The 18,364-nt window shown below is 43.6% G+C and overlaps 1 protein-coding gene across 2 annotated transcripts in view; it reads right to left on the bottom strand.

Annotated features, from left to right (window-relative positions):
• The window catches only part of Neu2 (neuraminidase 2), a 29,730-nt gene that overhangs the window by 6,314 nt on the left and 5,052 nt on the right, over positions 1-18,364 (bottom strand). The window contains exon 1 of one of the 2 annotated variants that reach the window (XM_029482184.2): positions 7,519-7,760. The exons of the other annotated variant lie outside the window; for it this stretch is intronic. Within the exon in view, the coding sequence (XP_029338044.1) occupies positions 7,519-7,525 (7 nt within the window). The 5' untranslated portion in view covers positions 7,526-7,760. Of the gene's footprint in view, positions 1-7,518; positions 7,761-18,364 lie in introns of those variants that run through there. 2 annotated transcript variants of the gene reach the window in all.

The raw sequence follows: 18,364 nt of genomic DNA, 5'->3' as shown, positions 1-18,364 counted from the left end.
ATCCTACAGGGATGGACCACAGTTCATTTTCAAAAGGAATGTATAACATCTCACAATATGCATTTCAGCTCCTCAAAGAGCCATTCTATGATGTCAAAGGATAGTTCTAAAGTTGTGCAGACATCACTAAGTCCCCCCCAACATATTCTGTAAATGTGAACCATTACTCTGTTCTATCCCAACAGTGGCCCCAGAAAACCACCAGTGTACTCTCTATCGCTAGTTCTGCCTGTTCTATATGTTTTATACAAGTACAGTCATCCAGTACATAGCTGACTTCTTTCTCTTAGCATGTTGTTTCTAAGATTCATTCATGCTGCAGCATCCATCAGAGTGTCATTATTTATTTAGTTACTTATTTGTTACTTTGAGGGAAGGTCTCTTCTATGTAGACCAGGCTAGGTTGGAATTCAATATGTAGCCAAGGATGACTTTAAACTCATACCTCCACTGCCCAAGTAGTAGGATTACAGGCAAGTCCAACCACATCTGGTTTATGTAATGCTGGACAGCTCTGGAAATCTAACACAAGGCTTCAGCATTCTAGGAGAGCTCTTTACCACATTTACTTCTGAATCTTTTACCACATTGACTTTACCACTTCTATCTTTTCTCTGGGTGAGAAGAGAGTCTCAATCCCCCCACACTGTCTCCAGCACTTATTATTATGTCTTTTCTATTCTAGCTATCCTAGTGGCTGTGCAGAACACACTACCTCAGTGTAGTTTTGGGTTGTGTTCCATGGTAGCTAATGATGCTGAGCACCTTTGCACGGCCTTATTGACTGCAAGAGTTGGACTTTAGCTTAGAGGCAAACGGAAGGGTTCTGGGATTATTTTAGGTAGGCCATTGATCGAATCTAATTCATTCTAAGGACGTTTCTTTCTCAGTTCCAGGGCGACAGATGAGCTTGCTGCAGTTTGTCCATGTGAGATTGGACAAAAATCTGGATGAAGCAGACAATAATAACCAAAGTGGCAGTGGTGGCATCTCCTAGAGGCTGAGGCAGTGGACACAGTATGATCAGAAGAATGTACTGGTCAGTTTTTGTCAAGTTGACACAAGCTAGCGTCACTTGGGAAGAAGGAACCTCAACTGAGTAATTGCCTTCATTATATTGGCCTGTGGGTGTGTCTATGGGGTGGGTAAGTTATTGTTCAGTGTTTGATGTGGGAGGGCCTAGATCTCTCTGTAAGTGGTCCAACTCCTGGACAGGTGGCCTGAAATCAGACTGAGCAAGACATGAAAGCAAGCCAGTAAGTCACGTTCCCCGAGGGCCTCTGCCTCAGTTGTGATGGGTTACCCTGGGGTCTCTGCCTCAATTGTGATGGGTTATCCTGGGGTCTCTGACTTAGTTGTGATGGGTTATCCTGGGGAAGCCTTTCCTCCCTGGGTTTTCTTTGGTCACAGTGCTTATCACAACAGAAAGCAAACGAGGACAGAGGCCTGGTCAGTACTTATTTTGGAAGCTGAGTCCTGGTTTCCACAGTGTCCATGGCTATTTCTAGATTCCTCCTTTAGTATCTGGCTGCCTTAGGGATGGCAACAAATGCAGTCATTCCTGTCACAGGGTCATGTGGTACACCGGGAACCTGAGATGGATCAGGAACAAAATAGGCCAAGAAGCCTGTTCTGATGGAGTGGCCATTTGACCAGGGATGAAAAGGTCAATATTATTGCCAGTATCTACAGGTGCTTGCCAGGGACTGGCTGAGCATTTGACAACAATTACTTCATCTAAGCCACAGATGCCCTACCCTCTACAAGCTCATGAGGCTCAGAGTGATGCCTTTTGTACACAGAAGCTGGAGTGGAGGCAACAGAGTAATAAATGCCAGCCAGTCCCACTGATCTATCTAAATAGCCAAGCCCTATATATTAGAGACGAGACTGAGCCCAGGAATGAGAAACGTTGGGAAAAAGGACTTTAAGGTCAGTATGAGGTGTCTCATCCACAGACTCAGCCCAAACTCACACACCCACTAACAACTTCCCAACCCATACTTCTCTCATAAATAATAATAATTATAATAATAAACCCAGCTGGTCTTTACAAAATGCTTTGTGTTTGTTCTCTAAGTCCTCACTATTTTCTAGAAATCCTTGTCAATTGTGTTTACAAATTTTATAACTTACTAATATTTACTCATTACTTAATCCTCCTGATACCCCCACATGGTAGACATCTGTACTACAGTCACAGGTGATCTCAAGGGTACTTCCTAGCAGGAAGTCTCAAGGGCCCTTGGGGGCATCATGGCATAGCTCCACCTCCCAACAGTGGCAGCCGGCGCAATGGGAACAGAACTGAGTCAAGCGTCAAAAACTCGGAAGCTGCAGAGATGACTCGGTCAATAAAATGCTCACCATGAAGTCATGAGGACCTAAGTTCAAGTCCAAGAACCGCCGTGAAAAGCCAGGCCTGATGGGGGATGGGGTGCATTTGTAATCCCTGGGAGGGCAGGGGCAGGCAGATCCCTGGCACTCCCTAGTTAGCTAAGCCTAGCTCACATATCCGTAAGTGACAGACCATGGGAGTGACACCCAAGGTTGACCTCTGACCTCTAAACTCACCCACCCACACAGAGTCCCTCCACTCTACCCCCAAACACCAAACTCAGTTTCTGGACTGAGTCTGCTCCTTAAAGATTGCTCACTGTTGGGCAAGCGTTTCTCTCTCCTCATAGTAAGCAGTAGGCTAAGTGAGGTCCCGCTGTCAGCAGTGGATGAGCCTGGTCGGGATCCGAGAGGCTAACAGTAGACAGGGGTCTCAGTATAAGCCAAGCCTTACTACAGTAGACCATCAATAAGACAGGTGGCACCATGATGTTCAAAAGACAAGACATTGCCAGTGATCAGAAAGGACTGTGGAACCACAATTTCATTTGGGTCTCCCTGAGGCTACCTCAGGCTGACTGAAACTGTTATGACCTTGAAGCTGCCAAGCTCGGAGCATCTTCCGTGAGGAAACTCACTTCTCCCACACACCCGGGAAAGCAGGCATTGGTGTTCTGTCACAGCAGCCGTGAGCAAACTGAAAAGTAGGTCAGGAAGGTGGTGGGTGGCTCTCCACCAGTACACAGCCTCAGGTGCTGGAGGCATGTGGCTCTGAGCCTGGAGCTGCCGGATTCCACATCCCACACACCCCACAGACACTCAGCCCAAGGTCCTGCTGCCTTCACTTCCATTCCTGCCGGGGGCCCAGTCCGGCACACAGCTTGCAAAGCCAGAGAGCTCATTGCTGGTTGACTTTCTCTCTTCAAAGAGATGCTTGATAATTTACAACCTGGCACCGTCTGTCTACCAGAAAACTCCAGCAACCATGCCCTGTCCCTGACTTCTAGGACCCCAAAGTACAGCCAAATGTCAGTAATTATGGGGAAGGATAAAGAGGTCTGGGATGCTTTCCACAGAAATGCCTTTGTTCTGAGTTAGTTAGTTAGTTAGTTAGTTAAATTGCTCCCACTGGAAGCTTTACCACATACCTTGACATCACTTCCCATGATGCTCTGGCATCAAGAACTCCTGTTTATGTCATCTGAGGGACATGTGAATTAATGAGAGATAAGCCATACCTTCAGGAGTATGTGCTAAAACAGGATCCAGCGAGGCCTGGTTGTGTAAGGACAGAGGCAGTGGGAATCTGGTTTCTAGAAGGTCTCTGTGGCTCCTGTAGTCCCCTGACCTTGACTCCAGTCTCAGCCTCTCAGTAAGTTCATGCCTATATATACCAAAAGGAGTCCTCCTGCTTGCCTCCCACTTGTCTGACAAGGCACACCTCAGGGGTCATGTCGGCATGTAGGCCCAGCCCTGGCCTAATTAGGATGCTGCCTCTCATTAGTCTGGAAGAACTCCTGAATCAGTGATGACCTAGGGCAGCGTGAGTCAAGTTGTTTCTTACAAGTGGAAGCGTTGAGCAACATGTGCTCGGTGGGAATAGGCTTCCTGGGGTTTGGAAAATTGTAATTTTCATGGGAGGAGCAGGTCAGGGGCACGTAGAGCCTGGATGTCACTCTGGTTCAGCTGTTGAAAGCTGGATGACTCCGTGGACCTTCAGGCTCTCTGAAGATGAAGATGGAAAAGCTCACGTAGATCCTAAGCTGCATGAAGGTACCCAGAGTCAGAACGGAGCTCCCTTGGTGCAACCCTGACAATAACGCAGCATCAACCCGAAGGCTCTCAAACAGTGGACCCATGCATGTTCTTAATGTGCTACTTCATTGTTGTGGTAATAAACACCATGACCAAAAGCAGCTTGGAGAAGAAAGGGTTTATTTTATCTTACAACTCTCAAGGAAGTCACAGGGCAGAAACTCAAGGCAGGAAGCTGGAGGCAGGAACTGAAGCGGAAGCCACAGAAAGAACACTGCTTACTGGCTTATTCCTCATGGCTTGCTCACTTAGCTTTCTCCTAGGATCACTTGCCCAGAGATGGAACCCACCCACAGTGGGCAGGGCCCTCCTACATTAATTATTAATCACGAAAGTGTCCTCAGGGGCTTACCCACAGGCTGATCTAATGGGTAAGTTTTCTTAATTGAGGTTCACCTTCTCAGATGACTCTAGCATGTGTCAAATTGACCAAAAAAGAAAAAAGAAAAAAGAAAAAGAAAATTTAAAAACCAACTAGGAGGCATGTAATATCTGATAGCAGTTAGAAAAGGCTCTTTCAGGACACAAAGGCCAGCTCAGCTCACAGAAGATATTGCAAGAACAGCGCTCCTGTCCATCCTCAGATGGAGGCCACCGTAATCCTTGTTAATAATCCTTGTAGCTAAGAATTACCTTGAGATAACTTACATAAACCTCATTTTGCCTTTAAAAGTTTCCCCATTTCCCTTCAAACACGCCCACACAATGTTCTCCTGGCCATGTCAATTCCAAAATATATCTCACCCCATCTCTTGTTCAACAGCTACCTACAGAGAACGAAGATCTTGAATGCCTTGCTTGCTCTGATCTGAAATACTTCCTGACACAACATTGGTGTCTCTATCTGCTGACAGACAGTGGCTGTTATCCATGAGGAATGGACCAGATAACCCATCTGAACTTTAATCTAGCATTGGTAGGCTAGAGACCCAGTCATCACCTGGTGATGAACTCTTATCTTCTGGGCCCACCATGTCCAAGGCTCCATGGCCTTTCCCAGATAGACAAGTACTTGGGGCACACAGCCAAAGTGTGCGCCATCTTGTTCCAGTTCCATGAAGGACATGGATGGGCTGAACACAGGAAACATAAAAGGTAGCTAAAGTCAAGTTGGTTTCAAATAAAATTTCCTGTCTTCATAGAGGAGCGCTGTTCTTGTAATATTTTCTGTGTGAGCTGAGGTGGCCTTTGAGTTCTGAAAGAGTCTTTTCTAACTGCTATCAGATATTGCCTGCCTCCTTGTTGGTTTTTATTTTTTATTTCTGTAATCTTGACACAAGCTAGAGTCATCTGAGAAGATGAACCTCAATTGAGAAAATCTAAACCCATTAGATCTGCCTGTGGGTAAGCCCCGGGGACATTTTCTTGATGAATAATTAATAAGAGGGAAAAAGGATTTCCTCTTTTATTTCCTTTTTTATACTGGACAAAAGTCCTTTCATGAAACCATCCTATTGGCTGCTCAGGTCTAAAATGTCCCCTGGTTCAGAGCTAAGCACACCCTGTCAGCTCTTTACTTCCTGGGAGGCCTGCCTCACCTGTCTACTTCCTAGGCCCAGTGGCCCCCTGTATGGCCCTTGCTGGGTCCTCTTGCTCTTGGGCTCTCTCTATCCAGTTCTGAAAGATAGTCAAGTTGGTATGGACTCAGGGTTTCTCTTTGGGACTCCACTGTACTGGTTAGTGGTTTTCTATTCCTGCGAAGAGACGCCATGGTCAAGACAATTTTTTTTAAAGCAAAGCATTCATTGAATTGTGGCTGGCTTACAGTGTCAGAGGTTTGGTCCATTGTCATTATGACAGGGAGCATAGTGCTCTTCAGGCAGATGTGGTGCTAGAGAAGTAGCTGAGAGTTCTACATCCAGATCTACAGGCAGCAGGAAAGACAGTCACTGGGCCTGGCGTCACTGGGCCTGGCGTGAGCTTTTCAAACTTCAACCTCTAGCGACACACTTTCTCCAGGAAGGCCATATCTCCTAATCTTCCCCAAGTAGCATCACTCCCTGATGATCAGGTGTTCAAATAGATGAGCCCGTGGGGCCCATTCTCATTCACCACCACATCTACCCACAGGCGAGCCCACACAAGGAGCCCCAAGAAACCTCCTGCTCAAATTTACACACAGAGGTCACGTATTGTTCTTCAAGTCAATGCTTTGATGGCTTGTTTTCCCTGACAGCTGACTGATGGATGGATCCTTGAAGAGTTGTTTCAAAGTGCATTAAGTACAGGAGATTAAGGAAATGGCTGAACGTGGTGGCTTGCATCTGTAATCCTAGCATGTGGGAGGGTTAGGCAGGAGTGCCCTTACAAGAGGTCAGCCTGAGTTATATAATGGGTTTGGGTTACAGAGAGACTCTTCCACCAAAAAGCAACAGGAAAGAAAGAAGAAAAGGTTGAAGTTCTATTTAAATGCTATATAATGCAAGAGAAAGTAGCATACAAGATGGCAAACAGAGCCCCACTTGGGTAACTGTACTTAATGCACAAAACTTTTTTTTATTAGATATTTTCTTCATTTACATTTCAAATGCTATCCCCAAAGCCCCCTATACCCTCCCTCTGCCCTGCTCCCCAACCCACCCACTCCCGCTTCCTGGCCCTGGCATTCCCCTGTACTGGGGCATATGATCTTTGGCAAAACTGTTTTTTAAAAAAACTAAATATGTATTGCTACATTCTCAAAACTTAGCATGGTGCCACAAATGAAACACAGTAAATAGCTTTTGAATATAGCATTTTAAAATCTTACTTTAACAATTATTTACTTCTTTGTTTTTCAAGGCAGATTTTCACATGTAACTCAGGCTGTCTAGGAGCTTGCTATACATCTCAGACGGGCCTCAAACTCGCAGCTTTCCTGCCTTAGCTTCCTAAGTACTGAGATTATAGGCGTGCAGATGTTACTTACTAACTTTCTGTTTGTTTTTTTAAGGCAGGGTTTCTCTGCATAGCTTTAGCTGTCCTGGAACTCACTCTGTAGACCAGGCTGGCCTCGAACTCACAGAGATCTGCCTGCCTCTGCCTCCTGAGGGCTGGATTAAAGGATTATACCACCACCACCCGGATATTTACTTTCTTGTACTCCTCCATGTACATACCAATTTCATTATGTAACAGAAGAATAAAGGCATGCAAAGAAACATTAAGATCTATGAAAGAAGCCAGTTGGCATAAAAAGACTGGAGAACTTTCCCAACCTAAGCCACATGTAACAAACACAGCATGCTAGGAAATGCCTGCAGTCTACCAAAATGGCTGGTGCTGTGTAGATACCTACAAAGGACCACAAGACCCTTGACTCTGCTCCCTGGCCCACTCCCATCATCAGAATTTTCTATCCCTTTCTTAATAAGCTATTTTTGTTACCTTCCATGTGTCCTTGATGCTGTTCCTTGTCCTGAGACAGGAGAACCTGGAGACTTCAGTGGGTGTGCCCTCCCAACACCTTTTCCGTGCCTTTAACAGTTGGTACAGCCAGAAAGTAGGGGCTGGGCTATTTCTTATTTCTTTCTTCTGTGCAGTCTCTTTCACTTTCTGGGGGCAATCTCCATGAGAAACAGCTAGTGTGGGGACACCTCTTCTTTCCCTTCTGTCTTTCCTTCCCTCAGCTTCGGTTGCCAGAAGCCAGTACTCCCAAAACTTTACTCCTCCCCTAGGGACCTTACCCAAGCTTATTCAGAGGCAAACAAGCTTATGCAAGAGTTAGCAGCCACCAAGCCAAGCCAAGCCTTCAGAACCGAAAGGCACTTGCCTGGGGGCTGAGGGTGGTCCACCTGTAGGTTTGCATGGACAGGACCCATAGCAATCCAGAGCTGAGTCTGGAAGATGAAGGGATACCGCTATGCTGAATGCCACAGCACAAATGGGGCCCATGTTCACACAAACACCTAACTGGTCACAGGTAGAGACCCGCAGAGAGAGCGCTGCCCACGTGGCTGCTTGGGGTCCTTATGCACCACACCTTATGCTTTCTTGCTCTGCCAGTGTTCTCTCCTACCATCCTATCTTCCTTTTCCCCATAATTTCTTCCTTCCTTTCACCTTCCCAGCTGCCCCAGACAGGATAACTGGAATGACAGACTCAGACAGATGCTGCTCTAAGCTTGGGCACTGGCACCACAAATACTTTGTTGTCCACAGGGTCCTAATACTCATCATCTCTGCAGGCTGTTGTGCCCATACCATTCCTAATTCACAATGCTCCTTACTTTCTACGGCTGTGATGTCTTCACCCCTGCTTCCTTATACCTTAACTCCTCTCGAGTCCTCTCTGTTCATCTACTGCAGACAGTCTGATCCCTGGGAGTGTGGTGATAATTCCCCAGGCAATCAGACAGTCCCTTTGCACTAGTAATCCAAATGAGGGAGGGAAGACCATGTTGTTCTTACTTTTAACCTGAACAGGGTTTTAAAGCAAAAGAAGCCAAAGCCGGCTATTCACATGAGCCAGCTCCTTCTTTGCCCGATAGCTTGGCCTATTTTTAGAGCTCTTAAGGAGACAGACCTCATTCCATGGATGTAAGAAACATAACCTCTGGCATATTCATAGCAGGGACTTGGTAGGTAATTGATTTAAACCCCAGACAAGGTAACTGCAGAAGACCTGAACTTTCAGAGCAGTCCTTCAAATTCTGCTGGCACTGTGCTCAGACATGCCAGGGGCTAATGGGTATGCTGGAAAGCAGAGCTCCAAGCCATTAGATCTTGAGCACCCACAGCAGAGGAGAGGAATGCTTCTTTCCATTCCCAAGGTCCTGGTACTTCTCTCTGCCACCTCCTCCCACCCCCTAGCATCCCTTGAACTACATGCTATAGCAGCGTCTCAAGAACTAGAATAAGGTTGACCCTGATAATATTAAAGAGATGGTAAAAGCAGGGATCCATAACTGGTCAAAGAGCTAAGTGGCAGCCAAGTGCTTAGCCCATCTGTATCACATGGGGAAGGACTGTAGGAGCCAAAGGATGCAAGATGGAGGGAGGGGAGAGAGGGAGGGGTAGAAGGGAAAGAAAGGGAGGGGAGGCTTGAGAATAGGATAGGGACTAGTTGGGGAGAAAGGAGAGGACAGCCATTGGATAGGGATAAGAGAAGCTGGGGGTGTATGTATGGAAATACTGTGCATCATATACAAATATGATATTGTAAATGTTTTAAAATTAAATTAGGACCTGCAGAGATGGCTCACTGCTTGGGACTTGGTTCCAGAACCCATATCAAGCTACTTACAACTACCTATAACTTACTCTAGCTCCAGAGACCCAGTGTCCACTCTGGGTTCTGAGGGCACCACATTCATGTTCATAAACCTTGCATTCTAATCCTGTAAGCATCTGTGGCTTCCTCTTATTTCTGCTCCAAAAAAAGCTGCGCTTGCAGACCTGAGGGTCCCAATCCCCAGCTGGCTTCAATTGATAATAAAGAATTGCCATACAGCCAATGGCTGGGCAGAAAGAGACAGAACTTTTAGATTGTGCAGGAGAGAGGCAGAGGTTGGGGGGGGGAATAAGGGAGTGAAGGAGAGAGGGGAAAAGAGAAAGGAAGCATGATGGGCAAGCAGAAAGATAAAACTTAAAGGCCCGCCGACATATAAGGATCCAGGAATGTGGTCCTAGGGGTCACTTCCCCAATTGAGTCTGGGGCATAGAGATGAAATATAGATTTTTAAAAGATGTTAACACAAGAATGCCAGAAGGGGTCCCTTCCAGTCCCGCCAGCACCGGATAGCTAGGGCGCTGAGTCGGCTGACACCCGCAAGCTACCCATAAGACCCTCTACGGGATCTTAAGACCTCTGGTGAGTGGAACACAGCGTCTGCTCCAATCCAATCACGCAGGACCTGAGACTGCATTAATTAGGGAAGCAGAAAACTCGGCCTGATCAGAGGCACAAGTCCCTTCCAGTCCACACCAGCACAGGGGTACCTTGGGCGTGGAGTCTGCGGACACCCGTAAGGTATACACAGGATCCTCCATGGGATCTTAAGACCTCTGTGAGTGGATCACAACTTCTGCCAGGAGGCAGGTTCGAACACCAGATATCTGGGCACCTTCCCTGCAAGAGGAGAGCCTATTTGCAGAGAGTACTCTGAACACTGAATCTCAGGAGAGAGATAGTCTCCCAGGTCTGCTGAAAGAGGCTAACATAAAAACCTGAGGGACAAGATCTAACCAAAGACAAATACAACAACTAACTCCAGAGATTACCAGATGGCAAAAGGCAAACATAAGAATCTTACTAACAGAAACCAAGACCACTCATCATCATCAGAACGCAGCACTCCCACTCCACCCAGTCCTGGGCACCCCAACACACCTGAAAAACTAGACCCGGATTTAAAAGCATATCTCATGATGATAGTAGAGGACATTAAGAAGGACTTTAATAAGTCACTTAAAGAAATACAGGAGAACACTGCTAAACAGGTAGAAGACCTTGAAGAGGAAGCACAAAAATCCGTTAAAGAATTGGAAGAAAACACAACCAAACAGGTGATGGAAATGAATAAAACCATCCAAGACCTAAAAAGGGAAGTAGACACAATAAAGAAAACCCAAAGTGAGGCAACGCTGGAGATAGAAAACCTAGGAAAGAAATCTGGAACCATAGATGCAAGCATCAGCAACAGAATACAAGAGATGGAAGAAACAATCTCAGGTGCAGAAGATTCCATAGAGAACATCCACACAACAATCAAAGAACATACAAAATGCAAAAAGGTCCTAACTCAAAACATCCAGGAAATCCAGGACACAATGAGATGAACAAACCTACAGACAATAGGAGTAGATGAGAATGAAGATTTTCAACTTAAAGGGCCAGCAAATATCTTCAACAAAATTATAGAAGAAAACTTCCCAAACCTAAAGAAAGAGATGCCCATGAACATACAAGAAGCCAACAGAACTCCAAATAGACTGGACCAGAAAAGAAATTCCTCCCGACATATAATAATCAGAACAACAAATGCACTAAATAAAGATAGAATATTAAAAGCAGTAAGGGAAAAAGGTCAAGTAACATATAAAGGCAGGCCTATCAGAATTACCCAGACTTTTCACCAGAGACTATGAAAGCCAGAAGATCCTGGACAGATGTTATACAGACCCTAAGAGAACACAAATGCCAGCCCAGGCTACTATACCCAGCCAAACTCTCAATTACCATAGATGGAGAAAACAAAGTTTTTCACAACAAAACCAAATTCACACATTACCTTTCCATGAATCCAGCCCTTCAAAGGATAATAACAGAAAAAAAAAAAAAAAAAAAAGCAATACAAGGACGGAAACCACGCCCTAGAAAAAGCAAGAAAGTAATCCCTCAACAAACCAAAAAGGAGACAGCCACAAAAACAGAATGTCATCTCTAAAAACAAAAATAATAGGAAGCAACAATTACTTTTCCTTAATATCTCTTAATATCAATGGACTCAATTCCCCAATAAAAAGACATAGACTAACAGACTGGCTACACAAACAGGACCCAACATTCTGCTGCTTACAGGAAACCCATCTCAGGGAAAAAGACAGGCACTACCTCAGAGTGAAAGGCTGGAAAACAATTTTCCAAGCAAATGGTCTGAAGAAACAAGCTGGAGTAGCCATTCTAATATTGAATAAAATCGACTTCCAACCCAAAGTTATCAAAAAAAGACAAGGAGGAACACTTCATACTCATCAAAGGTAAAATCCTCCAAGAGGTACTCTCAATTCTGAATATCTATGCTCCAAATGCAAGGGCAACCACATTCATTAAAGAAACTATAGTAAAGCTCAAAGCACATATTGCACCTCACACAATAATAGTGGGAGACTTCAACACACCACTTTCATCAATGGACAGATCGTGGAAACAGAAACTAAACAGGGACACAGTGAAACTAACAGAAGTGATGAAACAAATGGACTTAACAGATATCTACAGAACATTTTATCCTAAAACAAAAGGATATACCTTCTTCTCAGCACCTCATGGTACCTTCTCCAAAATTGACCATATAATTGGTCACAAAACAGGCCTCAAGAGATACAAAAATATTGAAATTGTACCATGCATCCTATCAGACCACCATGGACTAAGGCTGATCTTTAACAACATAAATAATGGAAAGCCAATATTCACGTGGAAAATGAACAACACTCTTCTCAATGATACCTTGGTCAAGGAAGGAATAAAGAAAGAAATTAAAGACTTTTTAGAGTTTAATGAAAATGAAGCCACAGCTTACCCAAACTTATGGGACACTATGAAAGCATTTCTAAGAGGGAAACTCATAGCTCTGAGTGCCTCCAAAAAGAAAGTAGAGAGAGCACACACTAGCAGCTTGACAACACACCTAAAAGCTCTAGAAAAAAAGGAAGCAAATTCACCCAAGAGGAGTAGACGGCAGGAAATAATCAAACTCAGGGGCGAAATCAACCAAGTGGAAACAAGAAGAACTATTCAAAGAATCAACCAAACGAGGATCTGGTTCTTTGAGAAAATCAACAAGATAGATAAACCCTTAGCAAGACTCACTAGAAGGCACAGGGACAGCATCCTAATTAACAAAATCAGAAATGAAAAGGGAGACATAACAACAAACCCTGAAGAAATCCAAAACACCATCAGATCCTTCTACCAAAGGCTATACACAACAAAACTGGAAAACCTGGACAAAATGGACAAAGTTCTAGACAGGTACCAGGTACCAAAGTTAAACCAGGATCAAGTTAACGATCTAAACAGTCCCATATCCCCTAAAGAAATAGTAGCAGTCATTAATGGTCTCCCAACCAAAAAAAAGCCCAGGACCAGATGGATTTAGTGCAGAGTTCTATCAGACCTTCAAAGAAGATCTAATTCCAGTTCTGCACAAACTATTCCACAAAATAGAAGTAAAAGGTACTCTACCCAACTCATTCTATGAAGCCACAATTACTCTGATACCTAAACCACAGAAAGATCCAACAAAGATAGAGAACTTCAGACCAATTTCCCTTATGAATATAGATGCAAAAATACTCAATAAAATTCTCGCTAACCGAATCCAAGAACACATTAAAACAATCATCCATCCTGACCAAGTAGGTTTTATTCCAGGGATGCAGGGATGGTTTAATATATGGAAATCCATCAACGTAATCCATTATATAAACAAACTCAAAGATAAAAACCACATGATCATCTCGTTAGATGCAGAGAAAGCATTTGACAAAATCCAACACCCATTCATGATAAAAGTCTTGGAAAGATCAGGAATTCAAGGCCCATACCTAAACATGAAAAGCAATCTACAGCAAACCAGTAGCCAACATCAAAGTAAATGGTGAGAAGCTGGAAGCAATCCCACTAAAATCAGGGACTAGACAAGGCTGCCCACTTTCTTTCTACCTATTCAACATTGTATTTGAAGTCCTAGCCAGAGCAATTCGACAACAAAAGGAGATCAAAGGGATACAAATTGGAAAAGAAGAAGTCAAAATATCACTTTTTGCAGATGATATGATAGTATATATAAGTGACCCTAAAAATTCCACCAGAGAACTCCTAAGCCTGATAAACAGCTTCGGTGAAGTAGCTGGATATAAAATTAACTCAAACAAGTCAATGGCCTTTCTCTACACAAAGAATAAACAGGCTGAGAAAGAAATTAGGGAAACAACACCCTTCTCAATAGTCACAAATAATATGAAATACCTTGGTGTGACTCTAACTAAGGAAGTGAAAGATCTGTATGATAAGAACTTCAAGTCTCTGAAGAAAGAAATTAAAGAAGATCTCAGAAGATGGAAAGATCTCCCATGCTCATGGATTGGCAGGATCAACATTGTAAAAATGGCTATCTTGCCAAAAGCAATCTACAGATTCAATGCAATCCCCATCAAAGTTCCAACTCAATTCTTCAACGAATTAGAAAGAGCAATCTGCAAATTCATCTGGAATAACAAAAAAAGTAGGATAGCAAAAACTCTTCTCAAGGATAAAAGAACCTCTGGTGGAATCACCATGCCTGACATAAAGCTTTACTACAGAGCAATTGTGATAAAAACGGCATGGTACTGGTATAACGACAGAAAAGTAGACCAATGGAATAGAATTGAAGACCAAGAAATGAACCCACACACCTATGGTCACTTGATCTTCGACAAGGGAGCTAAAACCATCCAGTGGAAAAAAGACAGCATTTTCAACAAATGGAGCTGGCACAACTGGTTGTTATCATGTAGAAGAATGCGAATTGTTCCATTCCTATCTCCTTGTACTAAGGTCAAATCTAAGTGGATCAAGGAGCTCCATGTAAAACCAGAGACACTGAAACTTATAGAGGAGAAAGTGGGGAAAACCCTTGAAGATATTGGCACAGGGGAAAAATTCCTGAATAGAACAGCAATCGCTTGTGCTGTAAGATCGAGAATTGACAAATGGAACCTCATGAAACTGCAAAGCTTCTGTAAGGCAAAAGACACCGTCAATAAGACAAAAAGGCCACCAACAGATTGGGAAAGGATCTTTACCTATCCTAAATCAGATAGAGGACTAATATCCAATATATATATAAAGAACTCAAGAAGGTGGACTCCAGAAAATCAAATAACCCCATTAAAAAATGGGGCTCAGAGCTAAACAAAGAATTCTCAACTGAGGAATACGGAATGGCTGAGAAGCACCTGAAAAAAATGTTTAGCATTCTTAATCATCAGGGAAATGCAAATCAAAACAACCCTGAGATTCCATCTCACACCAGTCAGAATGGCTAAGATCAAAAATTCAGGTGACAGCAGATGCTGGCGAAGATGAAATTGAAAAGTGCCCAGCCATTGAATTAGTCAAGGTATATCTAAATTAGCTGGTGTGTGCTTGTGTGGTATGTGTGGTGTGTGTGTGTGTGTGTGTGTGTGTGTGTGTGTGTGTGTGTGTGTGTGTGGTGTGTGTGTGTGTGTGTGTGTGTGTCTTTCATTCGAGAATCCAGAGAGCTCATGGGAGCTGGGGTGCAGCTCCCACTGAAAGCCAAAGCAGTTTAACTAATTCATTGCTACAGTGCAATACTACAGATGCAATTGCTACAGATGCAAAAATACTCAATAAAATTCTCGCTAACCGAATCCAAGAACACATTAAAACAATCATCCATCCTGACCAAGTAGGTTTTATTCCAGGGATGCAGGGATGGTTTAATATATGGAAATCCATCAACGTAATCCATTATATAAACAAACTCAAAGATAAAAACCACATGATCATCTCGTTAGATGCAGAGAAAGCATTTGACAAAATCCAACACCCATTCATGATAAAAGTCTTGGAAACTTTTAACAGTTTCCAATTAACAGTGCCTGATAATTTCAGACCAAACTCCTTATGGTGAAGGGATCCATCCAACTTCTGCTACAGGGAATCTGAAGCCTCCTCATCTCCAACCAAAGATAAGGCAGGAAGAGGCTTATGGTCCTTCCTGGACATAAAAACATGGCTTGGGGTACTTGATCTTCCTTTGCTGACTCACCAAGTGAAAAAGTAACAATTTTATACATATGGGCTCGATTCTACATGCAGTTTTAACTTATATTTAGGTCCAAAGGAGAAATAGTGTAAGTGTTCAAGTACAGGGTGATTCCCTTTTGAGATGCCCACATGCACATTCTACGGTCTGTCTTCCTTCCTTCCTCAATGCCTTCCCTTCCTTTAACACCAGTGCTTCACATCTATGTTAAAATCTCTTAACATAAACTCCAAATTTGCTTCAACAAAATTTTGTCATGTGCGTCGAGTGTAGCCAGCACCACACTCACAGGGAAGGAAGAAGCAGGACCTTCACAGATGAGTCTCAGGGCTGCCTAATTACGTGGGAGGAACTGAGCTTGCAGAGGCAGGGACAAAAGCAGGGAGGATCGCCAGGGATCACTGAGAAGAAATGAGGGGGTAAGAGGGGTCAGGAGGACCCGAGGCAGCCCAGAGAAGAAAAGCAGAACGTCACAGGCAGGGAGCTCTCTGGAAGGGAGGAGGGCAGTATGGCAAGCCTCCTGGTGACAGGACAGTGTGTGGCTGGCTGAGGTCAGTGACTGATGGAATCTCTCAGTTCTTTGAAGGCATTTGGGATTTTTCTTTTATCTCTGGTGTCCTGCAGGGGCTGCGGCTGCATTCAGGGTTGAGTGTGAGTTCCTCTGAACTGATCTAGGACTCAGCATGCGTTTCAAACTTGAAACTCATTCTCTTTCTTCAAGTCTGAAAACTCCTCACTCGTTATTTCTTTGAACACTGTGTCTCCTCCACTTCTGGTGCTCTCCCTCACAACAGCCTGGTAAGTGGCTGGGTCAGTAAATGGCTCCTGTATTTTTGTGATTTATTCAATAGTGCCGGGTGTTGAACATTTTCTATATTTCCTGTCTAACAAAGTCATATCTAGTTCACATTTTGTTTTTAAGACAGGGTTTCACTGCATGGCCCTGGGAGGCCTGGAGCTTGCTATGTAGACCAGGCTGCCCTGGAACTCACAGAGATCTGCTTATCTTGGCCTCTTGAATGTTAGTATTGAAGATGTGTACCACCACACCCAGTAAGAGTTTTCTTTAATATTTTTAGCCCTAGAATTTCTCCTTTGTTTTCTGAATTTGCTTTTTAAAAAAAATTAAAATAAAAAATGTTTAATTGTACAAGGGATTCTATACTCACCCAAAGCAAGTTACTAGACAAGGGTAGTTTGCAAGAAATACAGCCAAGGCTTTCTTGGCTCTTATCCTTTCTTGACCATTGGTTACTTTTGCTGAGACATTGTTCTTTAATCTTGTAAAAATCTGTGTTCTCTAGGATGTAGAACAATTCCAAACTAAACTTATGATGCAGGGATTTCAGCCAGCTTCTACCAGAGGGGATACAAAGCATTGTCTCTGGCTAACAGACAGTCTTCTGGCCCCTCCGGCGTGAGAACTCTGTCTCTTGTCAGCATGGAAAAAGACACAGGAGCTTGACTGATTGTCACCCTTCTGCTCCCCAGAGTGGTTTCTGAAGCCACGGAAAATTTCCATTCTTATTTTATAGGTTCCTCTTCTTTATGTCTTTAAATATTTTTGCACTTATATTTTTATTATTATTTTCTGTGATGAAGTGTTCATTTGCATATATACATGTACACTATCTGTGTGCCTGGCACTTGCAGAAGGCAGAAGAGGACATCAGATCCTCTGGAAACGGAGTTAGAAGTGGTTGTGAGCTGCCGTGTGAATGCTAGGAATCAAACCCGGGGCCTCTGGAAGAGCAACCTGTGTTCTGAACCACTGAGTCATCATTTCAGCCCTGTGCTTATTTTTAAGAACTGTATATGCATACGTTTGTATAATTCTAGTGGCAATCCTAGGGCACAGATACTGTTTGTCACATCTGTTTTACAAAAGAGAAAACAGGGCAAGTGGACCAACATCACACCATCTGTAGAAACTGAACTTCCCAGAAAACCATGGAGGAGGTTGGACTGTCATGGACTGAACTGAGTAACCTAACAGTTTCTAACTTGTAGTACCTCAGAGTGTGACTGTATCCAGAGATAAGTTTGTGAAAACGAAAGATAAAATGAGGTATGAACTGGGATCTGGCTGGTGCCTGTTAAGGAGAGGATATTACACAGCAGATTTGGCCACACATAGGAGAAAAATCATACAAAGACAGAGAATCCGGGCATCCACAAGCCGAGAACCAGACCTGCAGCCATTTCAATTCTAGACTTCAAAAGGGACTGACCTCAGAAGCAATCAAACCTACTGGATCCTAACCTTGGACTTTGGGCCTTTATGATTGTAAGACAATAAAGCTCTTGTCTAAAGCCTCTAACTTGTGGCGGTTTGTTATTATAACCCCAGCAGAACACCTGCAGGCTTCACATACAACTGGTTCTAACCTTCTCCTCCAGTCAGCTCCGATATTTACAGACATCTAGCTTGCTCAGATATTATTATCTGATGAAAAATTATTTAATTTTCATACTCTGGAACACATTAAGGGTAAAAATTTCACACATCTGCTTTTAGAATCTGTGTTTTCTGTTTTTCTGTTGTTTCTGTTTCCCTATTTGTCGCCCTTCATGGGAAGCTACTGTGAGTGTTTATGGTTGTTATGTGTCACCTCATCTTTCAGGCGTGATGGATTGTTCTTACTGGTGTTCCTGGTTACAGAGACCTCCCCATAGTTGACTCTTCCTATCTTTAAGGCTTCTGAGACTCTCAACTACCTTTCTCAGTTTACA

Source organism: Mus caroli, unplaced genomic scaffold (assembly GCF_978045245.1).
Source record: "Mus caroli unplaced genomic scaffold, Mus_caroli_1 scaffold_1, whole genome shotgun sequence".
In the NCBI taxonomy this organism is placed as follows: Eukaryota; Metazoa; Chordata; class Mammalia; order Rodentia; family Muridae; genus Mus; species Mus caroli.
This window is presented reverse-complemented; position numbering and strand designations above follow the sequence as displayed.